Source organism: Sinocyclocheilus grahami, unplaced genomic scaffold (assembly GCF_001515645.1).
Source record: "Sinocyclocheilus grahami isolate Dianchi unplaced genomic scaffold, SAMN03320097.WGS_v1.1 scaffold3.1, whole genome shotgun sequence".
In the NCBI taxonomy this organism is placed as follows: Eukaryota; Metazoa; Chordata; class Actinopteri; order Cypriniformes; family Cyprinidae; genus Sinocyclocheilus; species Sinocyclocheilus grahami.
In genome coordinates this window covers 4,207,944-4,228,220 of record NW_015505182.1, presented here as the reverse complement: position 1 = coordinate 4,228,220, position 20,277 = coordinate 4,207,944, and the positions used below count along the sequence as shown (strand labels likewise).

At 35.4% G+C, this 20,277-nt stretch overlaps 1 protein-coding gene across 2 annotated transcripts in view; it reads left to right on the top strand.

Moving 5' to 3' along the window:
• Positions 1-20,277, top strand: part of LOC107582052 (sex comb on midleg-like protein 2) — a 29,251-nt gene that overhangs the window by 4,647 nt on the left and 4,327 nt on the right. Inside the window, exons 7-12 of one of the 2 annotated variants that reach the window (XM_016267775.1) lie at positions 11,098-11,396; positions 12,358-12,469; positions 12,589-12,792; positions 15,588-15,764; positions 16,293-16,418; positions 18,621-18,854. In XM_016267775.1, the coding sequence (XP_016123261.1) occupies positions 11,098-11,396; positions 12,358-12,469; positions 12,589-12,792; positions 15,588-15,764; positions 16,293-16,418; positions 18,621-18,854 (1,152 nt within the window). Of the gene's footprint in view, positions 1-11,097; positions 11,397-12,357; positions 12,470-12,588; positions 12,793-15,587; positions 15,765-16,292; positions 16,419-18,620; positions 18,864-20,277 lie in introns of both variants that reach the window. The other variant, XM_016267765.1, reaches the window with a different exon arrangement.

The window sequence follows — 20,277 nt, the reverse complement described above, 5'->3', positions numbered from 1 at the left end:
AAGTGGCCAAAATGAAATAATTATGTCTTTGATATTTAGAATTTAGGACACAAAAAGGATAACATTTTCTCCCGACCATCAGAGTTGGCTTTTCATTTTGAATGATTGTAATGATTGACTCAGCACTAGTTTATAGGCTGTATTGTTTAGAAGAGCTTTATACAACTCAACTTTTATTCAATTCAAATTGCTCATCTTTGACTGCACCAAGTATTCTGAATTGATTTTTACACCAAACATTGTAGATATTTTTCCTTTGAATAAATCGAACAGTCATATATGCTTTTTTCCAACACTTATTTAAGTACTACATTTAGTAAGGCCATAGGCACATTTTATATAGAAACATGAAAAAGCAAATGGTTCAGATAAATTCTGATGGTATTTTAGTGAGCTTTGAATGAAGGCATGAGAGCAGGAGCTGTGCATTTATCCTTTCCTTTGTGTGTGATTTGTCTTCATTTGCCTTGCATAGTTTTAACAGATTATTATTGAGTACCACCTTTCTAATGAGTGATACATTTTTTTTCCTGTGGGTGTTTGAAGGATGTCTTAATTTTTTTCTGTTTTTCTAGCTGGCACAGAGCACGTTGTGCACATGTGTGCATGTATTAATAATGTAGCATAGAACAACAGTAATGGGTGCTTAGGACAATGGAAAGGCAAGCTGTGGACACAAGACAAAGGATAAACATGTGGTTCAAATCTTCAGTTAGTTACAGATAAATGACACTTTTTTTCTTTTTAATTAAAATATGGTTTCAACTTAATTTCTCCTAAAAAGAAAAAAGAAAAGTGTTTAGATTTCCTGTAATCTGGAGTTGTGCTGGTTTGTGTTAGAATATATTTCTTCTGAGAGTTTTTATTCAGATCATCGATAAATCATTTAATTTGTGTTTCTCATGTACTATTAAGAAAGAGCTTTAAGATTCAGCCTCTAGTTATTCTGCATACAGTAGGAAGCACATTTGTAACAGCATTTCAGAAAGAATTAAAGCAAAATTGTCTGTCACAAATCTTTTTTTCCTTCCCATTTCAGATGAAAATTTGATACAAAAATGATTTAATTTTTTATTTAATTTTTTGATAGGCATTTTATGATTTTCTTTGGATTGAATAATTAATTTAAAAGGCAGCAATTTGCCTACTAATGTGCCAATAATAAGAATTTAATCATTTTTACATTTCCATCATGCCTTAATATATTTCAATGATTTTAATTATATTGTTTCTTAATGATAATAATAAATTGCTTTTGTTTAGTCTAAAACAGTAATCCATATTGTGGTATGCTTTGCCTAAATGATCTTCTTCATGCCTCATTTTGTTATTTTTAGAGCTGTTTATTAGCACTAGGCAGTGAAGACACTTATTAGTTATGCGTTCACCTCTGGTCCTGTTCTCAAACCTAAAGTGAGAACAACAGGGCAAGTATTCTTGATAAGTGTTGGTGCTTTTCACACATCTCGCACACTAAGGTGGCGTAATGCATTTAGAATAAATGTGTGAGACAAAGCAGACAAAACCAATTTGGCTGTAGCCTGTTTGTGTATTTGTAATAATCTTTTCTATACATTTGCATAATTTCATGGCAAATATCAAAGACTTGAGTAGGGTTTGTTTGGAATTATGAATAGGGTTTGGGATTATGACTGGTACCAGACTAAGGTCTGGTTACGAGAATATACCCGCCGGGTGTGTGAGACAGCACATAAATACCTCCAGCAGGAGCATTATTCATGCCTCTCTGTACTCGTTTGCTTCAAACCGGGTGCTCTGAATCTGATCTCCATTAAACTTTTACCCACTTCAGCCCTAAAAGCCTGGGAGGAGCTTTGAAATGGCAGGAGACTCCTGATTATAGGGGTTTGGAGTTTGTAAAATGTGAAAGTTTTTCAGTTACTAATAAAACTACCCCATTTTGCAAATTTATCTAAATAATATATTTTTTTAATTGTGCGGTGTTGTTCAAAGTTTTCAAATGTCTTGTTTTTTTATGCATGCATACATGGTTTACATTTTGTAAATTAATAAATAATTTATTATTATGAATAATAATAATAATAATAATATATATTTTTTAATATTTAAATTTTTAAGGTAAAGTCTACATTTTAATGTAACATTCATAAATATTATTATTATTAATGAATGTTGTTATTATTATTCATAAATAATAATTACTTTATTGTTATTATTATTTATGAATGATGCATTAAAATGTAGACCAAATCTAAATAATAATAATAATTTATTAGTTGAGCGGTTGACTGTGGCATAATAAAAGCTCCGCTGCTTTCGAACCATGTGTCGCGCTCGTTCAATGGCCTTCATTTCACCCTGCTTCACAATACGATGTTAATAAATCTTTAATACATTAGCTCATCCATGAACATGATTTCTTCCGTTGGATTGCATAGGCTGTGAGGATGAAGACGACAACTCCCATGATTCCACACTCAGTCACGGCGTCATCAAACTATGCCTTTGTTTGTTTTGAATACGCACCCTCTAGCATACATATTGTGCCTATAAGTAAAGATCATGTTCCATGAAGATATTTTGTAAATTTCCTACCATATCAAAACTTAATTTTTGATTAGTAATGTGCATGGATAAGAACTTTGGACAGCTTTAAAGGCAAATTTCTCAATATTTCTATTTTTATTTTATTTGTATTTTTTTTGCACCCTTAGATTCCAGATTTTCAAATAGTTGTATCTCGGCCAAATATTTATGGGATTACATCTCTGCCACAATTCTGCGTGCGAAAAATCATATTTTGAGCGCGCCAAAGTGCATTTTGCACGCGCACACTGAGTTTTGTGGAGAAAATGTTTGTCTCGCAAAGAAGAAAGTATTTCGAGCGCACGAAAATCAATTTTGCATTTAAAATACTTTTTGGGAGTTGTGCAGACCTTCTCTTTTGCGCATGCAAAGTTTCACTAGCTTGCTCCCTAGATGCCAGCCCTCAGTGCTCTCTAAATGCCAACGGCTCGCTTGCTCAACACAACCCAGTGTTACAATATGCCATAATTCCAGCCAATCAGAGACGAGGCTGCTAAATTCTGATTGGCTGCCTTGACAACTAAGGGTGGAACGGTTCGCGGAAAAAAACCGAATCGTACGGTTCTCCACACACGGTTTGGGACGTGCTAGGAACGCGGTTCAACTCAAATCTGACAATGCATCTGTAATATGGTTTGCTATATATAACATGTATTACAAACAGGGTTCAGCTAATATATGTTTCTGTTGATGGATGCGCATTCTGGCTTCCCAATACATTACAACAACAGCGATGAAAAAAAACGTGGACAAACCATTCACTCTTTTTAATTGCGAATGCCGTATGCTGGAATATGAGCATTTATTCCGTCATCACCCGGGTGCTGATAGCGCGCGCGCACAGGTGAGACCTAATCAGCACACGTTGATATCTGTGTTTAAGCTAAACTAATTTAAGCTTTGCCAGTTTAAACATTTAAGAGCCAGAGGACGCGAGCTCGTGCGCGCAGTGAGAAGATTTGTGCGTGCGCTCAACCCAAGCGCGTAAACCCGCGCCTCAGAACACGCGCAAATATTAAGCTCTCTCTGAAGTACTGTGTTTAAATGGACAAATTCACACAAAAATTATGTCAAAATGCCCATCTTGGTAAGTATCCTATAGCAGACATAGCCGGCTGAGCATACTATAGCAGTGCACTGGATCAGTGCATTCTCTTAAAGTGACAGCACTTTCTTAATATTAATCAGACAGCAACAACAAAGAAATCACTCACTGCTCTTGATTGAATAGCTTTTGTAACTTTAATAAAGATTAATATTTAATTTATACAGTCAAATATGCAATGCTGTTTTACATTTCATTACTTTATTCAATTTCTGTACCTGAAAACTAATGTTAGACCTACCTAAAAAAACTGAAAATCACTGTTTATTTTATTTGTATCTTTACTCTATTGTATTTATTTGTGCTTTTTCTTGTAGTTAGATAGATCATTCTAGTTTTCTTTACTTTTATTTGACAGTATAGTTTTTGCCTAAACATAGCACATACATAAAGCGGTGCTGAAGTGCAGTGGAAACGCAAACCGTGCCGTGCCGTACTTTTAATGAATTTTTGTGGCTTACCCTCCTTGTGAAGGGTGTCAATGATTGTCTTTTGGACAACTGTCAGATCAGCAGTCTTCCCCATGATTGTGTAGCCTAGTGAACCAAACTGAGAGACCATTTTGAAGGCTCAGGAAACCGTTGCAGGTGTTTTGAGTCAATTAGCTGATATATTCTAATTTGTTGAGATAGTGAATTGGTGGGTTTTTGTTAAATGTGAGCCAAAATCATCACAATTAAAAGAACCAAAGACTTAAACTACTTCAGTCTGTGTGCATTGAATTTATTTAATACACAAGTTTCACAATTTGAGTTGAATTACTGAAATAAATGAACTTTTCCACGACATTCTAATTTATTGAGATGCACCTGTAATTATTATTTGTGAATGTTGCATCACATGTAGACTAAATAAAAAAAACTTAATCTTAAAGATAAATGTGATTTTTCTTTAGGATACAAAGAAATTATTCTGTAATAAAATATTTTTATTGTATTTTAATATTGATCACATTTTTATATTCAGCGCCTTATAGTTAAGTACTGTCAGTCTGGCTGATAACATGAATACGACCCCCAATCTCCCTCCTCCTCCTCCTCCTCCTCCCCCCCCCGACTCCTCTTCTGTTCGTCCCCGCCTCCATATTAATCAGATATTGCTTGATCAGGGCTCCACCGGCACGGGCTTTGTCATGCGCTTCTGCCTCTACCGCTGCTGTTCAAACCGGGCGCGAAAGTGAGCGCGAGCTCCGGTTGTTCTGTTGCTGTAAAAACAGTCATTCTCCACCGAGAGATAGATTTACACCGGATTCGTTAGAGTATAACGCGGATATAGTTTAAAGTTGGCGTTTTGGTGAGTTCTTCTGGTGTTTTTCCGAGGCTTTTGTCTCTGCTGTCTGTTGCTTTGTTTTAGTGGCTTGTGCATTGCGGTCACATGAGTTTAATTTGAGTGTATTTTTTGCAAAGGTTTCATTCCTGTTGCTTTTATTTGCTTCGTGTTGTAGTGCACTAACACTCCACTTTTATTTGTCTATTTGTGAAAACCATTCAGTGAGCTGAAAGACTGTGGCAAGCTGTTTTAATATTTATTCTTTTAAATCAAGTAGTATCTATATTTGTATTTTATTGTATTGTATTAAGTAGTGAAATAGTGACTGGTGTCTTTTTAATTTTCACTAGTAATTGTTCATTAGATACTAGCACTTATTCCAATAGCAATTAGTATTTATTTAATGGTCATCAATTAATATTTATTCTTTGCATGCTAGAATGCACTACTTGCACTACTTTTTTAGTATGCAGTGACTAGTCAGAATGGCTTATACGTGGTTCAGTTAAATATTATTAAATTGATACCAGCAACAATTGTAATACACACTATGCAGTAGGGCTGGGTTTTGACAGAAATTTCACGATTTGATTCTCATTAACAAGCTTTCAATTCGATTACCGATTAGATTCAATATCGATTATTTTGGATTAAGGATGTAACGATTACCGGTTTGACGATAAATCGTGATCAAATACCCCACGGTTAGTATTACCGTTTCATATTTTAATTATCACTATAACCATATTCGATTACCGCGATTTGAACAACTGAGGATAAATAAATACTGTACTGCACAGAGCTCCAGTGTGCGACCAAATGGGCGCATTTCGCGAAAAAAATTTCTGCCGGTGTGACTACATTTTGTGTGCAGTCGCACTGGTGCGGCCACCGCATTGTTTAACTCATAAGTGCTGCATTTCTGTTGCATGTGAGAAACATCAAACGGCAAACGAAACTGAAAGCATAACGAAACCACGCGACTCGTTTGAGCTGCGCGGCGCTTCGAGTATAGAGCCTGGTTTATACTCGCCGCATCAGGAATGCGAAGCTGCCGGCAGCAAAAATTACGCGAGTATTGAGGAAACGATGGATGGATTTCATGCTAAAGTAAAGGACCGCTTCTTAAACCAAAGGTGAACATGTTGGTATTCTTGTGGGACAAAAACATGCAAGCACTGTCACCGACAGCAAGTTTAGTTTTACTTTTCTTTTTTTTCATTTTGAAAAGCTTGTTGTCTTTGCTGTTTACCTCACGTTATGCTATGGAGGCTCTCTTTTTTATTTAGTTGATTCCTCAGTGTTTGCTAAACATTCTGTAATTTATTAGTCAGTATATAATACAGCATGTGGTGTATGCCATGGCTTGTCTTATTCGTTTTTGTTAATAAACGTTTTATAAGCTAGGTTGTCATTGTATCTTACTGTTTTATTGTTGTTATGCTTTTTAATTAAGAATAACAATGAATCCATATTTTGTTTTAGTCTTAAAAAGTGAAAGGTGTGTAGATCAAAAAACGGACCGAATTAGCATGCCCTGCCGTAAATTTGATGAAAAACAAGCTTATGTGGATTCTAAACATTTAAACAATAAGGTATCTAGTATTATTTATAGAGCAGATAAATACATATAATCATTTATTAATAAATTATCATTTTGAGTTGACCCTTTTCTTTATTTAAAAGCTGAAATGTGAGGTTTACCATTAATGAAACTTTTTCAAAGCTTTATTTGAACATTTACATTAGATATTTGAATATGCTGTTAGATAAACTCTTGTCAGTCATGTTGTCATTTAAAATCCGGACATCATTGGTAATGTTATTGTTTTAGTTATGCAAACAAAAACTCATTTTATTTGTTGTTTGTTGATTTTAAATGTAAAACTTGGTGAAATTATTTGTGTGTCAGTACTTTTTGAACATTTCCAGCCCATTTTAACAATACTGTGATAATACTGATAACCGTGATCATTTTGGTCACTATAATCGTGATAAGAAATGTTCATATCGTTACATCCCTATTTTGGATATATATCAGGTACAGTACATGCCAAATCTCTCAACTAATGCTGTAAAATATACATGAGAGTCAGTTGGTACTACATTACTATAATATTGGAGGTTAAAATTGACTGATTTGTTAAAATTACACTTAATGAAGTTTTTAAAATAATAAAGTTACAATTACATAATATTTCTAATAATATTTTTTTAGTTTTTTTTATATAAACATAATGGTGGCTGTCATAAAAACTTGATAGATTTATTCAAACATAAATTTAACTTTGAAGAACAGTAAAAATTACAATGAATATGTTACATGGTGCGTATATTTAGCAAAATGCCCCTCTCCACAGTTTTTATTTCTATCTGACTAATGAGTTTATGGTCACCAAATATGTTTTTCTGAGGTAAATGTGACGTTACGTGACTTTGTAAGCTGTTATATTTACGTCTTTGCGTGGAGGAAACACTGATTGAGCGATTACATGAGACCGGATACGGCTTGTAAAGTTGTACTCTTTCTTTTAACTTACCTTCGGATGTTTAGTCATGTTTATTTTGTGCTGAAGCTGGTATTAATGTGGAGGAGATGATTAGTTCACGTGAGCCTCATGCTGCTGCGTCTGTTGATCTGAGGTGCTACAGCGATCTGTCACTCCACATTAAACAGCGGCAAAACGGCATTTATTGTTTGAATATTGCAATACAATGGACAGAATTTGAAATCTGAGACTTTGTTTCATATTCATATTCACTGCATATTAAGATGCTAGTCACTCTTACTAGTAATCAAAAATATAATACTAGTAACATAAAAATATATAGCATTAATTGTAATCGTAGCTTGCCACAAAATTAGTGATTTTTATATATGGTCAGTCATTAAGTTATTTATTGTAAATTTTACAAAAAAAAACTTTGCTGAATTCACTTCAGAAATTTGTTTTAGCAAGAAAATAAATATGCATCAGGTAGAGTAATTCAGTTACTGATTTCAAGCTTTTAACTAATTTCCATCTGAATGGAAAAATCCTGTTGACTAGTAAAAGTAAAATCTCAGATTAATCTTTTTGCACAGAAGCCACAAAAATATTAAAAGCTTTTGCTGAACTGATGTAGCTGTTTTGACTTCGGCTCTTTAACAGATTGCATTGTTTCATTAAATTGCCTGGGGCTCAGAGAACCCTATATCCCCTTTTACCACACACATATGCATGGACACAGACACACACACTCTTTTTCAGCGTTACTCCCCCACAACATGTGGTTCTAGTTCCTGCTGAGTTGACGCTGCAGTCAGCCGTAGACAGATTGCCCTGGCGTTCGGGTCTGGTGTGGGGCAAAATGTAGATATTGTGGAAGAGATGACGTAATTAGACTGGTTTTGCCCAGACACCTTTGTTGCACAACGGTTGCAACCTCTCCTGTGACCAGACGCCCCTCAGGTCCTGCACTGAGCTGAAGGGTGTGTGTCTGTGTACTGGGAGTCAATCTAGGGGTCACCGGGTCACTGAATTGAGCAAGTGAGAAACTGCTTAGAAATACGCTTCACCTTACACGCGGAACGATTAGGCTGGATAAAGTTTGCTTGTACATTGTCCATGACAGAGCTTCTGAAAATCTTTGCTTCTGTTGCATGCCCATTATGGATATGTGTGCTTGATTCCCAATGTGCCTGCTTATATTCATTATTAGATTTGAATGAGAATCAGCCACTCTTAAATGAAAGAAAACACTTGTCCATTCCTTGCACGCTCTTTCTCCTCTCCTCATTAAACGTATGCGTCTCGAGCTTCATTTCTCTTGCCGTTCCCCTCTCGAGGCCCAGGAGAGCAGCTGCACGTAGGACTCTGTGAAAGTTCCCAGATGTACTTAGCAAAGCCGACTTCTGCTGACCGCCCGTCAGCCGCCCTGTAATATGAGAAGTTTATCTGATCTTAGAGATGGCCTATACAGAGGAAATAATAGGAGAATTTGGTGCCATTGGTCTGAAGGAGGTGTATGCATTGGAGATTTCACGTCATTGTTGTTTGATACTCAGAAAGCATCGACTTGTGCTATTTTACACCTTTATTGATGGATTTGTTGATGCTGAGCTGCAGATATTTGATATTGTGGGTTTTCAAGGAGAGGAAAGGGAAATGGATTTGTGAATATTAAAAATATTTGGTTTGCAAGGCAGGGTGTGCGCAGATAAATTTTTTATTAGCAAACTCGCATGGATGCATTTGATGAATTTACAATGAACTTATAACTCAAAGCACTGTCTATTGGCTTTTTTCTTTTATTTATTAATTTTTTTTGCAGAGCTGTTTCTTGAACATCTGCCTTCACATTTTTTTTTTTTTTAACAAATGTTTTTATTCCGTATATTACATTTGCGTTTTTTAACACATGCATTACCTGAAAATACTTGGGGCGCTTCAAATGAAACCCATAAGGTGCTCTTTCAAATGAGACTAAAAAGCAGGCACTGCATTTTGAACCAGCAACTAAATGAATAATACATTAACTTGCCAGCACAGTAATATTCATAGAAAATTGTTTGTCGTTCTGTGCATGATAAAATGATTTTGAAATAAACTGTGGAGATGCACTTCTAGCTGCAAACTTTTTTCATAACTCTTATATACCCATCACACACTCATCTAGGTGGGTAAGGGGGTTAGTCTTTCTTCCTAATGAGGATTACCTGTTGGCCCCAGAAAAGAAGACTTTGACCAGAGAGCCATTGGGGGGAGGCCTGCAAAACAATAGGGTGCTGAAAAGCACATGCCTCCTGTGGGGCACAATGGCCAGCTGAAACAGTCTCGCCTCACTCCGTCTTGAAATGGATCCCTAGATAACTCAATTTTTGCACTGCCCGTTTTTAAACAGCCGCTTTCAGGGCTGTAATGTGATGCTTCTGTTATGCAAAATCTAAAATGGCCTCTGAGTAAGAGAATTCAGCAGTATGAAGAGTTTTTGAGTGGTCAAATTCAAAGGGTAAAATATCAAAGTTTGTGGCTCGACTCGGTTTAATTCACTTAATCCACTCAGCATAAGAATCAATTTGATCCAAACTGAAAAAGTGACTTTTCACTATTATTATTCGTTTACAATGTATTCAAGTCACACGTTTTTCCTTTTTTTTCGCCCCAAATGTATTAATTATTTTTTATTATTATTGTTAGTTATTTAATTATGAATGCCTGTTTGTTTGTGTTGAGTGGTGGGGGTTTGTGTGCTGATAGCCAATGAGATGGCGTTTTGTAAGACCCAGATAGGTGAAATTAATGCAGTAAGATTGAATCATTTCATATTTATTGTCAGTATAAATCATCTCATTTAACTTGTGGATATTGCACATATGGCAATAATGCTTAACAAACAATGGTTAAATAAAATCATCTTGTAAGTTCTAATACATTGTAGTAGTAACAACTAGTGTTGAATCACCAGTTGATTTAATAGTATCAAACCAGACCCATGTTCAAAATGCTTTCTTCTCCAAAAAAAGAAGAAAAAGAATGGTGAGTCTATGGTGCAGTAATGGAATCTTAGTACTTTAATACAGTGGTGGCCAAAATGATTAGAACACTAGTATTTTCACCAGCTAAAAATGGTTTTAAATCTATCTTTTGTTGTAGTGTGTCAGTAGGAAATATCAGTTTATATTTCCAAACATTAATTTTGCCATTAATTGTAATAATCCAAGTGAGATTTTTGTTTGCACACAAGGAGTCTGACAACAGAATTTCTTGAAGCATCTTGGAAACGTTGTCACAGTTCTTCTGGATTTAGTCTGTCTCAGTTTGTTCTGTTCTTCATGTGATTCCAGACAGACTGGATGATGATGAGATCAGATCTCTGTGTGGAGCACTGGCTGCTGTCAAACAAAAATCTCACTGGATTATTACAATTAATGGCTAAATTTTGGCCACCGCTGTATATACCATAGTACAGTATAGCATATTCAAATACTTTGATATTTACATTATGCTCAAAAGCATTTCAATGGAACTACCATAATACATGCAGTAACACTATAGAACTTTTATTTGTCAAGTGATTTATATATAATTTTTACAGTTAATTTAGCTTAACATTTTTGTTATCATATAGTATCATAATACTTTATATCTTTTTTTTTTCTTCCCCACCTTCAGTCACATTTTCAAAGACTTTTACTCCGGCACTGGGCCAGTCCAGTCAGTCTTGGCGCTCCATGCAGTCCCCGTACCACCTGCCGCACCCCCTGCCCCCTCTGCCAGTGCGCAAGGGGGTACGAGGGAGGAGACCCAAGAGCCAGACCATCGCCATGCTAAAAGCAGCAGCCGAGGCAGCAGCAGCTGCAGCCAGCACGTCACCGAATGGCCAAGCGCAGTCCAATGCAGCCAAGAGTCCCATGAGCTCACCGCTCACACCCAAACCATATAAAAAGAGGGGACCCAAACCCGGCAGCAAGGTACAACTGCATATTTGTGGTTGAATGGATCAGTTAAAAGGTTTTAATTTATTTATTGTGATATTTACAGTCAGTCTTCAATGGACAGTTCACCCAAAAATGTCGTCATTAACCAGTGTTGTTATTGTTTTTTTGTTTTTGGCATTTTTGCCTTTATTTGGTAGGACAGTAATTCGACAGGAAGCAAAGTTAGAGAGAGTGGGGACGGGATCGGGAAAGGTCCGCGAGCTGGGACTCGAACATTTTGACGCGCTATGAATATTGGTTGATTAACAAATTAAATGAAAATGTTGCCTCTGCAACTAACTGAAATACAATTATTTGAATTAGTAAAATTAACTTTACTATTACTAAAAGAAAAATAAATGAAAGCTAAATATAAATATTTTTTTAAAAGCACATTACAAAATTATTACAATTAAAATAAAAGCTGAAAGTATACATATAAAAGCTTAAAATATTAACAAATACTATAATAGTGTGTAAATAGTACTACAATATCTGCCATGAACTCACACGCATGTCATTTCAAACCTGTACGATTTTCTCTCTTCTGAGGAACACAAAATAAGACATTTTGACACTTTTTTTTTTTTTTTACGTTTTTGATTGAATTTGATATAATTTTTTGCCAACATAATGGGATTTTCTTTATGGTATAAAGAAATAAAGAGGGGGGGAAATTGCCTCTGGAACTGATCATTATGCAGCTTTTGTTTGATTTTGGCCCTTATGTCATGAGCAATTATTCATATTAAACATTAACACTTCTATTATACTTCTTCCCCATGAATGGTACATTAAACATGCTGTATTCACCTCGTTTGTGAATCGCAATCAAGATAAGGCATTTGTAGTCTTCTACCATAGTTTTGAGAAGGTGGGCATACAATACTGGGGTTGTTTTGTGAGAGTGAGTATTGGTGTTTTATCTCTCGCTCTCTGTCTTCCACAATTACAGAGGAAACAAAAGGTTCCTCATTCACTTTCAAGCCCCACGTTGTCGTCCTCAGTGTCAGATGGGAGACTGTCTAGTCTGCAGACAACAAGAGAATCAGGAGTTGTGTCCACAGGTAGGCTTTTATCTTCCTGCCTTTATTTTCTGCCATACATGGGCCATGTACTCCTCAATATTCTGATGGCTTTGTAGTGTTGTATGCTTCACCTGACTATCCACTCCCTCCTCTTGTAGTTTGTGTGTATGTGAATAAACATGGAAACCCAGGGCCACGCCTGGACCGTAAACTGTTATTGCAGCTGCCAGATCATTTCGGACCGGGTCCCGTGAACACGGTCCTCCAGCATGCGGTCCAAGCCTGCGTGGACTGTGCATTTCAGCCCAAAGCTCTGTTCAGCTTCCTGCAGTCTCAGTCTGATGGAGGGGAAATCATCAGAGGTTAGTTTGGACCTGCTTCAGAGTTTGATCTACTTTAGATTGTGATCTGGGTTTGATTTTAAGAGTGATTCTTTGATTAGGAGAACATTTTTGCCAGGAATAAAGAATGCTTTAAAATAAAATATATATATATATATATATATATATATATATACATATATACACTCACTGGCCACTTTATTAGGTATACCTTGCTAGTACCGGGTTGGACCCCCTTTTGCCTTCAGAACTGCCTTAATTCTTCGTGGCATAGATTCTATATCTATATCCCTTTCCATACCGTAAGGGCTGGAACGATTACCGGTTTCACGATAAATCACGATAAAATGCGCTGACGGTTAGTATTATCGTTTAAAATTTAATTATCATCAAAACCGTATTTGATTATCGCGATTTTGAAAACTCGCGGTAAATCCTGTCCAGCCAGCATCAGTCTGACGCAGAAGCAGCATGCAGTGTTGTTGTTTTTTTGTTTTTTTTGCACGAGACGAAATGGTGGAAGGCAGTGACAGCGCTCTGGAGATTTTTCAGCCATCTATGAGGACCAAATCGGTGGTCTGGTCGTATTTTGGCTTTTACAAGAGTCCTGAAGGCAATTTAATCGAGGACGGTCACCCTGTCTGCCGATCTTGCAAGAAGAAAGTCGCTGCAAAAGGGGGAAACGCATCAAATTTGCTCAGTCATCTTCGTGACCACCACCCACTGTTATAGCGAATGCAAGGTAACTTTTACCTCAATACCAAAACTAACAGGGCAAATAATTGGACAAAAAATATTTCGTTATCTCACTTATAGACTAATTTAATTAGCCTATTCTATTTATGTTTGTATGTGAACTCAAAATCAACCCCAACTTGCATCACAAGATCTCCTAACCGAAGATCACATAATCACAAACGGAAATCACATTGTGTGTGTATATATATATATATATATATATAAGTGATTTATTATTAGTATTATTATTAGGGCTTCATGTTAATTTTAATTTAATGTTTATGCTAAAAAAAAGTGCATATAGCTGTTAATTGTATTTCTTGTTTGTTGATTTTCAAATATAAAACTTATTGAAATGTTTTCAGTGTGTGTATCAGTTCTTTTTGAACATTTTCATCTAAATTTCACAAAACCGTGATAGTATTGATAATCGGGATAACTTTGGTCACTATAATCGTGATATGAAATTTTTATACCGTTACATCCCTAATATACTGTATATGTATAGACACACACACACACACAGTCAAACCAAAAATTATTCAGACACCAGATATCATTTTTGATATATATTTTTTTTCCTAGTGGGAATGACTGACCAAATGTTACCTTGCCAACACTGCGTGTGCGTGCAGCATTCAGTACTCCGTCAGTTGTTGCAAATAAATATTTATTATTATTATTATTATTATTTTATTCAAATATTGTCTAATTGTGTCTTATTAACTATTAAATGTTTTCAAACTAAACTTGCTTACACTACCATCTTAAATCATATTTCTATCACTGACGAAAAATATGTTGTCTTACATTAAAATAGACTAATTTAATTAGCCTATTCTATTTATGTTTGTATGTGAACTCAAAATCAACCCCAACTTGCATCACAAGATCTCCTAACCGAAGATCACATAATCACAAACGGAAATCACATTGTGTGTGTATATATATATATATATATATATAAGTGATTTATTATTAGTATTATTATTAGGGCTTCATGTTAATTTTAATGTTTATGCTAAAAAAAAGTGCATATAGCTGTTAATCTAACAGAAGGATGGCATAATCAAGATGAATTTGTTCTGACACAATTTAACTCTTGAGTTCTTGTCATATTTTATTACCGTTTTCTAAACTATAGCGAATAAACTGTGATCATGTGAAAAATGTTGAAAATGTCTGAATAAATTTAGGTTTGACTGTGTGTATATATAGTTAAGATAAAAGAAGAAATAAATTCAAAATATGATTTTTAATTTAGAGTAAATTTTTTCCTAGTTAAGTTTACTTTTAGGTTTTCTGAAAACTGCAATTGCCAGCACTCACAGTATAAAAAAAATCCTCATCACACATTAATCTACTTTAAGGTTGATCAAGGCCATGACATGGGATGCATGTTTTAACAAATATGAATCATTGTTTGAAGAAGTTCATTTTTCAAAACGTCAGGGAGTCAAAAGTGCTCCTTAAGGAAGAATGATCCATAATCTAAAGTGTTTTGAGAGCTGAATGGCGTATTGCTGTAAGACTGGAGCTCCATTTGAATTGGTGTAGTTGAATGTTATTTTAAGGCTTTCAGCCTGTGTGTGCTTTACAATAAAGGGAGAATTGAGAGCATGGGTGTGTGGTTGACCTGAAAAGAGAAGGGTGTGTGTATGTTTAAAGAGAAGTGTGTGTGTGTGCACAGCTGATGTCATCAGACTGCGAGTAATAAAGGATGACATCTGTGTGTAACCTGGTTTGGAGCATTTGATTGGGGTGTCCCCAGGGGAAGTGTGCATATGTGTGTCTATATTTGTGTGTGTGCAGGGGGTGGGGCCCACGCTAGGACTGTGGGGCCATCTGCCGTGACGCCATGGCCCCTTAATCGGCACCCATTTAGTGCCAAACCCCCCCCCCCCCCCCCCCACACACACACAATATAAGTATTTCAACGGTTGGGATTATGTTTTTTTAAATGCCGTATGAAAAGCATACTAGATTATACATGCATTCCCAGTTGTATGCATTCCATGTGATGTTAAGGAGTAATGCAAATATGTGTTTAATTTTGCACAAATTCTACTTTCATGCAGTTCGCTCAGAAGGAGGAATCCACTATGTCAAGCTCCCCACTGCCTCCAGTGCATCGTTCGTTCTGCGCTTTCTAGAAACTCTTTGTCACCACCTGCATTGTGATAACCTGTTCAGCAGCCAGCCATTCAGTCCGCTAACTACTAACACACACAAGCCGTATGAAAGGAGTAAATCAGGTATATGTGCGTGTTTGTGTCAATGTTGTTATTGACATTTGCAGTAATTAAAAATAAAACATTTACAATAAATTTAAATTTGCAACTAAATGAAATTTTAAATCCTAAAATTACTGAAATTAAAAATGTTAAATATAAATAAATACTACAATAGTATATAAGTTATATATGCTTTGTTAGAGCTGCATACTTAAAATCATAACGTGGCAAAAAATGTTACACAATAATAGTAATAATTCAAATGTTATTATTCTTATAATACAATAGTAATAAATAAATAAATAATAATTCAGTAATAGATTAAATTGTTTCATTCATTAAAAATAGTAGTATGAATAAAAAGTGGACCAAAAAGAGATCCAAGTCCCCTTTAAAGTTCAGATGCTATGGGAATTCAACTGCGTTCTGTAGGTCTTGATGTATGACCAGCAGTTTAAGATGAATATGTTTACATTTTAGTTTGAATTGAAATTGTCAAAATAATTGATTTCAGAAGTGATCTATATCTGCTCTTTTCTTCTGTTGCAGTGAAAGAGGAGACGTCAGAAGCTTTGTCTGTAGCACGAGGTACGAGACGTTTCAACAGAGATTCAGCGGCCTACACCGCTGCCCTGTCACCAAAACTACAGAGAACAGAAGCTCTGCCCTCAGACGGTACGATTTGTTCAGTTGCGCTGACTGATTTCGCTTGCTAGTGTCTGAGAGTGAATGATAGCGATCAAGTGTTTTATGCCACAATAACTGCAGCAGAACCAAGCCAGTTCTGATTGGTCGCACTGAAGGTGAAAGGAGGACGGGGTTTTCTTTAGGTGGAGTTAGACGCCTCTGTTCATTCTCTCATTAACTGCACATAAGAAAACTCTTACTGCAGACAGACCCCTAATTAAATTGTCTACATTGTAACTAATTAAGTGTCTGAGTTTTATGAAGTTGTGAATGGCCTGCCAATTTGGGTTATTTTTCTACTGCTGTTATAATTTGCCAGACATAGGTGTTGTGTTTTTAACTCTCATTAAATGTTTCATAGATCAAGCTCATTGCCACAAATTGAAGAAACAAAAAATTGTGTTAAAAGCATTACAAAATGATTTGTAGTAGTGTTTGCACATGTGTATTGGAAGCCAATTATAAAGTGAGACATGTTACTAATTGATACATCAGATTTATATTCATTCAGAACACAGGAATACTCTCCTGCATTTATTTTAGTGGGTTTATGTGTAAAATACTGTAGGTGTGTAAACTTTTAGCCTCTAGCATGTAAGTAAAACCTTCTGTAAACCTGTATTTTATTTTTTATACACACAACTAGTCTTTCTTTTATTATTACTATTTTACACAATATTAAATTGATCAAAAGTGACCGTGACAAGATTTTGACATTGTTGCAAAATATTTATTTTTCAAATAAAAGCTATTCTTTTGATCTTTCTATTCATCAAAGAATCCTAATAAAAATGTATCATGGCTTCCATAAATATAAAGTAGTATTAAGCAAAAATATATAAAATATTAAGCAGCACAACTGTTTTCAACATTGATAATAAGAAATGTTTCTTGAGCAAATCGGCATATTAGAATGATTTCTGAAGGATCATGTGGCACCGAAGACTGGAGTAATGAAAATCCAGCTTTGCAGCATAGGAATAAATTACATTTTAAAATATAAAAGAGTTGTTTTAAATTCTAATAATATTTCAGAATATTTGTACTGTATTTTTGATCCTTTTGATGATGTATTTTGAACATTTTAAAAATATTACTGGACCCAAACTTTTAAATGGTATGTGTATGAGGAATGGTAAGATTCACCAATTTGCATCGGCATAAAAGTTAACGATGCGATACATCGATATAAAAAAGTGTGCATCGGATGCAAGTTGGCATTTGTATCGTGATGCATCGTTTCTAAAATATTTGCATCAGTAAAAACATATTTATTTATAATTTTTAGTGAATGCACTATACTTTTATTATTTACAAAGTGACTAATAATTTGTCCAATATTTTATATGTAGATTGATTTCTCCTAAACTTTATCTCGAATGCATTCTCATCACCACTGCTACTACGTGAATATGACAACATATCACAACACTATGGAGACCGAGGCGATTAAAAATCAGATGGCACTTAAGTTAATTTATGATTTGCTGTCTGTCTGAACCAAAGAAATAAGAGCTAACTATCTGTACCATATTAAATTGCATAGCATCATATTTGTTTCCATTGCATCGTATTGCTTTTTGAATCGCACTGTGTTGAATCGAATAGAAATTGGATCGCACTGCATCGTAATAGGGGTGAATCGTATCGCATCGGTAGCCGCTTCATATGTGACCCTGGACCACAAAACCAGTCTTTAGTCGCTGGAGTATATTTGTAGTAATAGCCAAAAATACATTGTATGGGTCAAAATTATTGATTTTTCTTTTATGCCAAAAATCATTAGGATATTAAGTAAAGATCATGTTTCATAAAGATATTTTGTAAATTTTCTACTGTAAATATATCAAAACTTAATTTTTGATTAGTAATAATATGCATTGCTAAGAACTTCATTTAGACAGCTTTAAAGGCGATTTTCTCAGTATTTAGATTTTTTTGCACCCTCAGATTCCAGATTTTCAAATAGTTGTATTTCAGCCAAATATTGTCCTATCCTAACAAACCATACTTTAATGGAAAGACTGGTTTTGTGGTCCAGGGTCACATATGTATCTTTAATGTATCGTATCGTTGGCTGTGCATCGAGATGCGTATCGCATCGGCCTCTGTTACGGAGATGCACATCCCTAATGTGTATATACCTTAAGTATAAACTAAAACATTTCACTTCATGCTTCTTTGTAACAGAAACCATCGCCCATGTTGAAAATGGTGCCACCACAGACCAGCAGTTCACAGAAGAGTCAATAGACTCGGCCTCCAATTCTGTTGCCCCCCGACCCCCCGCACTAAGGAGCACGTCTGAGTATCACACCCTGGCCGGAAGCAGCCCGCACTACCCCCCTCACCCCCCACCCCTCCGCCGACTCTCCTCTAACCCCTCTGAGCTGGGACCTGCACGCACACACAGACGAGTGGAAGGTAGGCTATGTAAGAATGCTTTGTTTAGACCCCTTCACACACACACTATTAATAACATGTAAGATTACTTGTCCCCTTTGTAGATGACCAGACTTAAATCATCACTCAGATTCATAGCTAACACTTTGTAATAGCTGTCATTAAAAATATTAAGTTCAAGTTAACTAATGTAGTTAACTAAAGTTGAGAAATGAAATCTTATTGTACAGTGTTACTGGAATGTCATGAAGTTTTAAACTACTGACCTGTATATAAGCTGAAGCATTGTGTTTTTTGTTGATTTATTAATGATAAAGTTGACTAGACTTAATTTTATTTATTTTAAATAGACCTTGTACACTCAGATTTATTAGTAACACTTTATTTTATTTCGGAAGCAATTCATCGATTTTTACAGCTCTGTTAAACCTTATATCGATATTTCATGTGCCATTAGAAATGTCATTAAACTTTGAATAAGTGATCACCCTATAAGCTGAAGTACAGTGTATTTTTAAGGATTTAGTAATAATAAAGTGACTCATTTATGGAATCTTATTGAAAGTCAGTGAGCTTTTAGTGTCTGTGCTTGTAGACATTACGCTTGTGTTTGAGCCCTGAAAGCAGAGCAGTTTTATTGTTCACCTTCTTCAGAATGCTTTGGGTCTAGCAGTTTGGCTTGCATGATCAGTGCTGCTCTTCGGAGACTGAGATCTATTTCTATCGTGGGATAAACACCCATATCAGTTCCGCACAGAGTGCTTGTATGAGGACCAGATGTATTTTCTCTAATCAAATGTCAAGTGACACAATAGGCTTTGATATGGATTAAAGCATGTTAGTGGCTCAGGGGGTCATATTTATTTAAATAGCATCTCGGAGTGGGAGTAATGTTTGGGGTTCAGTTTTATTTTCCATTTTAGAGAGACAGAGTCAAGAACTGTCAAGTAGGGACTGATCCTAGACCAGCACTCCCATTCAGGAAAGCTCATGTTCAGTTTCCCAAAAAAATACATACGTCAGTTGAGGCGGGCAGAAAAAAGGATGAACATAGATTTAATTACTTTGTGATTATAAAGCCACATATAGCATCTACTACTTTCAGTTGTGGGCTCTAGTTGATGCTATCATACTATTCTTATTGTTTCTGCAATATGTGGTACATGTATTGTGCACAAAATGAAAATGTTCTGAATAATGTGTTGAATGAATACTGCCTCCCACAAATAAAAATGCATATTTAAATATTGAAAAAATACATAATAAAAATAATGTAAATTTATATAGCACACTATTATCATATATATATATATATATATACACACACACACACACACACACACACACAGTGGGTACGGAAAGTATTCAGACCCCCTTAAATTTTTCACTCTTTGTTATATTGCAGCCACTTGCTAAACTCATTTAAGTTAATTTTTTTTCCTCA